Genomic DNA, 8052 nt, shown 5'->3' with positions numbered 1-8052 from the left:
TCAGATCTTGTATAGGAAACTGGGGACGTAGTCGAACCTGAGCACGGGTTGGCCAGCCGCGGAAGGCTCCCGCGTGTAGTGTAGCTTCAGCAGCTCTGCCAGGTACTGGACCACCTTGACGTCTTCGTTCACCAGCCCCAGGTTCAGCTGCAAGAAGCTGGCCCGGCGGCTGGCGGCCAGCCCCTCGGCTTCCGTGCCGCGGGCGGGCAGGTGCAGGTGGCGGCAGAAGGCGTAGAGGAAGGCCTTGGCGCAGAGCTGCGTGAGCACACTCTGCACATGCAGGAAGTAAGTGCTGCCCCGCTTGATGTGCGTGCGGTGGTCTGCCAGCCGGGGCACCAGGGTGCCTCTGTAGAGGGGGCAGCGCAAGGTCTTCCGGTCCAGGTCCAGGATGCTCGTGTAGCGGCTGTAGCGGCTCAGGGCGTGGAGGGTGCCAGCACTGGCAGGGGACGCCACCCTGAAACACACAGGCCGAGGTCAGGAGGCAGAAGCTGGGTGGGCCCCTGCCGCGAGGCCAGCCCCCACCCGGCCCCACTCGCCAGCGCTCTCTGGAAGGCAGGTCTGGCCACCACGACCTTCAAGGTTCCTCACCCCTCTCACGACCAAGGTCAAGTGCCTAGCGTGGCCCACGAGGCCCTGACGACGTGCTTCCTGCTGCCCCTGACGCCCCACCTGTCACTCCCCAGGGACTCCCCTGCAGCCTCGCCAGGCTTTCCGTGGGGACCCTTCTGCTCTGCCCGGAACACCCAGCCTTCCCTGACCTGTTTGCTCCTCTCGTTCTTGCTCTGTGACCTTGGTCGAGGTCCTTAACTTCCGAGCCTCGTCTGTAAGGCAGGGACGATGGTCCTGCCTCTGGGGTCACAGCGGAGGCACAGGCTGTGGAGCTCAGGACAGCGCCTGGCCCTCGCCACCGGCCTGGCACTGACCGGTGTGGCGCCAGGAGCTCCTGCAGACCCAGGACCGTACCCCATGCCGTGCCCGGCACATCAGAGGCAGGCAGGCCGGGTTCACTGAGCGAGGGAAGGAGGCCGGAGTGTCGGCCTCAGTAAGCAGCCCCTGACCACCCCGTCTAGACCAGGTCTCCCAGAGGAGCTGGGATTACCCTGCAGAGTCCAGCAAATGGCTGGCTGACCAGCTGCTTCACACACTGACGCTCCTCTGGAAGTTGGGGCTTGGGAAGTAGCTGTAAAAGGACTGACGGTCTCTTGGGACTGAGATCACCTAATCATATTTTCCCTTCACGCGTGCTCTCTTCTTGTAGAGTTGACACTCGTTTACTGTGCGCCTAGCGTATTCCAGGCAGTGACCTGGGGCCTGGCCTGGCCGGGAAGAAAGGACATGCACACGAGCCGGCCCAGCGAGGGCAGGCGTGGCCTCCGTATCCACAGCAGCGGCCGTGGGCTGGGAAGGCGCTGGAGGAGGGACCTCGGAGTCCTGAGAGAGGTGGGCTCTGGGGACTGCAGAGCACGGCAGGAGCAAGCGGGGCCATACGTGCGGGGCCAGGCCCCCCACCACAGGCCACGAGGAGTCAGACTTGCGGGCAGCTCCCTGCCCGCTCCTGGGTCACCCTTACCTCCCCCCGAGAGGGCTGGGCCACGAGCTAAATGCCTCACTTCACCTTCCTGCCCTGCACTCGGCTACCATCCGCCTCAGGCCAGCCTCTCCCCAGGCTCTGGCGCCCCGGCCTACGCCCGCCCACCACGGCACCACCTCTTTTGTGCCTCCAAACTCTTCCTTCGTTGGTTCCCCCCAAAGCTCTTCCGGAAGCCAGATGACACGGGAGGAGGTGCGGCCGGGCCTCTGTCCCTCGGGCAGCACCCCCACCCACCCCCATCTTGAACTTCATTACGGCCCATGTGAAGCCAGGGTGGCGGGGGGACTCTGCACAGATGAGGACACTGAGGCCCACAGAGGGACCGTGGCTCGTCCTAGGTCACCCACGTAGAAGGCGGCTGAGCTGGGATTCGACCCAGGGCCTCTGACACAACACCAGCACCTCCCCCACCAGAACGGAGCTGTCTTCCAAACAGTCCAGGCCTTCTCACTGCTGCTTAGTAAGCAACCCGATTATCGCTGGTTTTGATTTATAATCGCGGGAAACCAACCTGATTGTTTATCCGTCTCTTACACCCACAAATGTCTGATCTGACTGACAAGCATTTCCAGGCAGAGGGCCTACTTCAGTGGGAAAAAAAAAAATCCAGGGCCAATGCCACTGGTGGTTCTGGGGTGAGAGTCCTGAGGAAGAGTCCTACACACAGTCCAAGTGCCTGGGGGGGGAAGGGACTGTCCTAGGCCACAGCTCTCGGATCCCAGACTGACCCCAGCACCCGGGACCGAGCCCTGTGGACACACAAAGGCACCCCTCTGCTCACACCCTTAAATGCTGACCCTCAGGTGGGCCTCCACCTGCCTCTCCGTCTCAGTGCCGGATCTGCCTGCGGGGCCGTCTCACCAGCCACCCGCAGCTCTGCGCACCCCCGGGGCCAGGGCTCCGCGTGCATCCCGGGGGCAGCCCTTCTCTGCTCCACGGGGTAGCGACAGGAGCCTCCGCACCCGACAGCTGGCGCCACGGCTCGTCCCCTCATGGCGCCGCCCCACCGGGTCCGCTGCTCACTGCCCGGGATGCCTTCAGGTGAGCCGCAGCGAATCCAGTCCCCTCCCTCCTCCTGGCCCCTCGGCCGACCCTCCAGTGACACATGCCCTGGGGGGCAAGGCCCCTGACCCGTTGACCGTGGTGCCCGCCGGAGCAGGGCCCTCCGGGGGCAGATCTCCCGATTCCCAGCACCTGTGCGCGCTCAGGGGGTGTGGGAGGGAGGGCTTTGTGGGATGAGTCACCAGACATTCCCTAGAAAGGTCTCAGCTGTCACTGCCGACGGGCCTCCCGCTTTCCTGGAGGGACCCTCCACGGCTCCAAGTCCGGAGGCGAGGGCCCGTCTCCACCCCGGCCACCTGGCCTGCCTTCCACACGGCGATCGGCGCCCCCCTCCACTGCCCTCCAGGACGTCAGAGCAGCGCCTGCACGGAGCAGGCGCGGGTCAGACACGATGGGCCCCCGACACTCGCCAGCACGAGGCAGGTCTTCCTCGTGCAGATGAAAACAGCCTGGGGGAGCGCCAGCCCACGGGGTGGTGATGCTGGGACAGGAGCGAGGGCGGCCCTGTCACGTGACGCCCCACTGCTGACGCGCCTGTATCCCGGCTCCGGGCACAGCGGCTGGCCCGTAATGGCTCTCAGTAAGTATCGGCAAATGACCACTATTTTCCCAGCAGGGAGGAAGGCGCTGCCCAGGTGCCCACTGCAGAGGAACAGCTCACAGCCCCCTTCCAGGGACACTGCCACCTGCCGCTACCCCCGCCTGCACCCCAGAGACACCGTGATTGATCACAGCTGGCTCCCCAGTGCAGCCACGCCGGGCCGCAGAATCCTCAACACAGCACTGCAGCTGGGTGCCCAGGAGAGTGGAGCTGATGTGAAGGATGCACCTCAATTGCCTGCCGGCGCGTTCTAAAGAAGGAAGCTCAGGGGAAGCCTCTGGAAAGGGCAAGGCCATCCCAAACTTGGTACTGGATAAACCAGGTGATGTCAATAAACTGACGTGTGTTTTAGATTCTCCACCTTTTGAGACAAAAAAAATCAAAGGTCAGGGGTTGGGGTGAGAGGAGAGAGTTGGAGAAGTGAAGGTGTGTGTGTAGGGGCCGCCTGCCCGTCACCCCACCGAGAACAGCAGCCAAACGCAGTCCCTTAAAGGCCTCCCCCCACCCCCCACCCCGACGCCAGCTCAAACTTGGCGCCGGCAGGGGCGCGGGGGCCCGGGCACCCACTGAGCCTCGGCCCTGCGTCCACGCTCCCATGATGCCCATGGGCTGGGCTTACCCCGGTGTGGCAGGCCCGTCCTCACCGTTCCCCCACTACGACCCCAGCCTCCCTGCTGCTCAAGCCAGAGACCCCAGACCTCCTGCGGGCACCCGTCCCATGCCTCCCATGTGAGGTGCCCCCGTCAGAGCTCTCGCCTCCCTGGGCCGCCGGGCTCTGGCCTCCGGAGCACGAATTCTCCCAGAGCAGGGCCCCTGCCCAAGACCTCCAGCTCGTACCCCAGCCCCGCCAGCACGGCCCGAGAGTGAAGTGGACGTGGAAGCGCCGCGGGCTTGAATCCCACCACCATGCCCCCGCGGGGCAGCCAGGGATCGAGCAAGTCAGGTGGCTGTGAGCGGGGCGAACACGAGGAGGCTCGGGACGGTGACCTCACGGACGCCAGGGACCCGCGTAAAGGGAAACAGAACGGCGGCTGACTGCCGCGGGGAGGAAAGGCCTCCTGCCCTTTCTGTAGTCCAGAGAGTGGACTCCCACCATCACCCAGCTCGACGTGCATGAGTCTCAGGTGAGCAAAGGCAGGTGCGGGGAGAGAAGTGAGCCCAGTGCGCACGCCAGGGCAGGAGTCCCCCGAGCCAAACAAGCAGAACGTGGAAAAACCCAAAAGAACCTGCTACAGCACAAGCCGGTGACGTGGGGAAAAAGGAGAAAGCTTCCGGGGGGCGGGGGGGATGGGCTCCTGGGGCAGAGGGGACAGGGGAGGGAGAGCCGGGGCGGCTGCCTCTCCCAGCACCCCTGCCCTCCTCAGATGCAGACCCCGCCTCAGTCATTTACCCCATAGTGCGAGTTAGAGACTCAGCAGGGACCTGAGACCCAGCAGTCCAGTTGGTCCCAAACCTCGCTGCACACCGGGCGAACTCCACGTCGTACCCCAGGCCAACCCAATCGCAACCCTGCGGCATTCTAGAAAATCCTCCCAAACCATTCTGACACAGCAGGGTGCACACCAGGTTGGGAACCACTTAGGAACTGCAACCCCTCATGTGACAGACAAGGCAACACGTCAGAAAAGGGAGACGATTTGCCGAAAGCAACACAGCGAGTTGGTGCTGGGGCCAATCTGGAAGCCAGGCCTCCTGGTTCTGGGGCCACCACACCGACTCGTGAACCTCACCCAGAGGGGCGGCCACCTGAAGCCTCACCTCTGACCAGCCAGGGCCCATCCCCACCACCTGTAACCAATTACCTCTGCAGACCAATAAGCTTCCACTTCTGAAAATCCGTGATATGCAAAGGAGAGGACACCCAGTGCTTCACGGGTTTGGCATGGAGGCTGTAGTTGGGGACAAAGATGGACAGCGCGGTCACAAGCTTCCTGACTACGGCCTCCTCCTCCCCTAGGATCACGAGCGTCCTCCCGCTGAGCAGGGAGTAGATGGCTGGGTGGGCGAAAGGGTACTGGCGGATGAATTTCAAGGCGTTCTGGCCCGCCCTCTTCTTATGCCTCTCGGAAGAGGGGCCAGCGGGAGGAGCAAAGGAGGGAGTCCGGTCGGAGCTGGCGGAGGTGACGCTGCTCCCGTAGCTGGTGGCGTCGGAGTGGTCATCCAGGCTGGTCTTACTGCTGTCCCGGCTGGCCAGCAGGCGGCTCGGGTCCAGCTCATAAGCAGGGAAGCCTTCGGAACCGCTGTCTCGGGAAGAGGCGTTGGCGTTTTCCACTGAGAAGTCCACGTGGAACTCCTGGTCCTTCTGCCGGTAGCGCTGCGGGGGGACGCTCACTACCCCGTCCTCGTCAGAGAGCGTGTGGCCCGGGGTGGAGAGCAGCACCGGCAGAGTGCCACCCTCCCTCCCAATGCAGCAGGAGTCTGTCTGTGACGGGGTGACTCCCGAGCCGCCCTCCTCGGCCTCCCCCAGCTCCGGCGGGCTGAGGCCTGCCTGGAAGTGGATGGCTCCCCCACCGTCATCTGCGTAGGACTCTTCTTCATTAATGGCACTTGGGTAACTGGCCTTGAAGTCGTCCGGGATGAGGGCCTCGGAGGGGCAGGTGCTGAGGACTTCAATACTGTCCCCACTGATCGTCCTGTGGCTGACAGCCTTGCTCCGGACCACCTGGGGGCTCAAGGGCACCGTGAGGCTGGCCTGGCTGTCGGACTTAGACAGCACAGAGGTGGACTTCTCCGTGCCGAGAACCTCAATGCTCTCTCCACTGCTGATGCTCCCTTTCATGTCCATATCCAGGTAGTCCAAGTTCTCCTGGGGGTCAAAACTGCTTGACTCTGTCACCTCCACTTCCCTGGACCCCTCCTCCCCAAGTTCCTGCTCCATCTTTATTAGCACGGACTCCACACTGGACTTGTAGGAGCCCACGCTAATTAACACTTGAGGAACTGGACATTCTTCTACAGACCTGGAAGGCGGCCTGTCGTGACTGGGCTTAGCGGGTACGCTCTCCTGTTTCTCTTCCCCCCTGTCATCGACCTCTACCAGGTCTTCAAAGAGGAAGTTTGTGATATGCTGTTGCTTCAGGAGTGCTCTGTCGATCTGGCTGGTCAGGAGGTAGCACAGGTCTCCTCTGAAAATGTGCTCAATGTGGCTGAGCTGGGCCAGGGTCTGGGTGAAGTACTCAGTGTCGCAGAGCTCTTCCAAGGTCTTCAGCTTCTTGTCAAAACACTTGGTGGACTTTGCTTTGATGAGTTTTGGGGTGTAGGCGGGTCTGCAGGTGTAATGGTCTGTGTCAGCAGACTCTTCGGGGTCAGAGGTAGTGGCTGCCTGGCTGGGCAGATCCTGGGTGTGCTCCGTCTCCCCAGGACACAAATCGGACCCCCTCAACTTCCGATGAGGGTACGAGCGGATCTGCCTCAGCAGGTCTTGATGTTCGATGATGGACTTCTCCACACTGGCCAGCTCATTGGCCTTCTCGATGGCCTGAGATGAGTAAAAGCCTTTGTCATTGGCTTTCTTCTGGATCTCCGTCTCGGTGTGCAGCACTGTCCTGGTGTAATCCAAGTCTTTCAGTTTTTTTTCAAGTTCCCCAGCAAATGCCTTCCTGTTGCCCGTTTTCAAGCACTCTGAAGCTTTGGAAAATTCAGCTGAGAGCTCCTGGAACTGCTGCATGATTTTGTGCTGGTCTGCTGAGATATAAGCCATACAAAAGGGCCTCACGAAGCCACGGGCCTCCAGGTCGTACAGGGTGAGGTGGTGCACGTAGGCAAAGGCCCCCTCCTTGGAGTCTCCCAGCACGACCTTGGAATCCTCCACGAAGTTCAGCTTGGGGTAGGCAGAACCAGGGGGGTGGCCCACGAAGGAGGCCTGGTAATCCACAGACATGATCCGCAAAGAGAAATAATTGAGATCAAAAGTACCGAAAACTTTGGTGTCATTCGGGATGGTCAGTAAGGGCTGGGGTCCCACCTGTTCAGAGAACTCGGAAATAAGGATGAAGTCCCGAGAGAACTTGGCCCCGGACAGTTTGGACCATGGACTGGCTCCTTGGCTGGCGAAGGGGAAGAGCGGCACCGAGTACTCCTCGGGCAGGGCCGGCTCATTGTAAGGCTCCTCCTCGTACTCGTCCTCTTTGGTGAAGGCCACCACGTCAGGGGCGCTGATCATATTTCCAGGTATATGGTGAGAACATTGAGAGGAAGTGAGAAAGAATGCGGGGGTAGCCAACGCGAGGGAGCCAGGCCTCTGGAGGAGGAAGCAAAGTTCTTGCGGGCTTCTTTGCGCCCTCAGGGGTACGAGGCAGCCGGTCACACAACCGCGGGCTCGAACTCCCGCAGCCCCTCAGAGCTGTGGCTCCTCCAGAACTCTCGGAGGCCTGAGGAACTCCGCGAGTCGGGAAGACCCGGGAGGCCGGCTGCCCTTCTACTCCTCGGGCGACCACAGCCGGCGCAGGGCACCCGCAGAGAGGTCACCGGCACTCCCCAGAACCCACCGCCACGGCAACAGCCTCAGCCCTGAACAGGTGCCCAATGCAGGGGTACGGGCCGCCGCACGGACCATCCAGGCGTGGCGGCCCCCACGGCCCGAGAGCAGAAACCGTCGCGACTCCCCCGACGCCACAAACCGGAGCGAGCTACGGCGGCGCGGCCATCTTAGTATCACATGACTCGAGACATCATGCCGCGAGACCCGGAAGCGTTCGCGTCAACTTCCGATCCGGAGAGCGGCGTCTCCCGAGGGCGGAGCGGGAAGGGAGGGAAGTGAGGTGGCCGCGCCGGGCAGCCTGGGAGTTGTAGTTCGCGG

General features: G+C 62.5%; 1 protein-coding gene across 1 annotated transcript; it reads right to left on the bottom strand.

The window, feature by feature from the left end:
* Positions 1 to 7416, bottom strand: SMCR8 (SMCR8-C9orf72 complex subunit; the record flags this gene model as incomplete). Its single annotated transcript, XM_079725154.1, has 2 exons — positions 1 to 454; positions 5057 to 7416. The coding sequence occupies 2 exons, from the start codon at positions 7414 to 7416 to the stop codon at positions 1 to 3; spliced, it is 2814 nt and encodes a 937-aa protein (XP_079581280.1).
* Positions 7417 to 8052: the final 636 nt, after the last annotated feature.

Source organism: Hyperoodon ampullatus, assembly GCF_949752795.1.
Source record: "Hyperoodon ampullatus genome assembly, chromosome: 19".
Classification (NCBI taxonomy): Eukaryota; Metazoa; Chordata; class Mammalia; order Artiodactyla; family Ziphiidae; genus Hyperoodon; species Hyperoodon ampullatus.
Note: the sequence above shows the minus strand (reverse complement) of the source record. Positions and strands in the feature narration are given on the sequence as shown.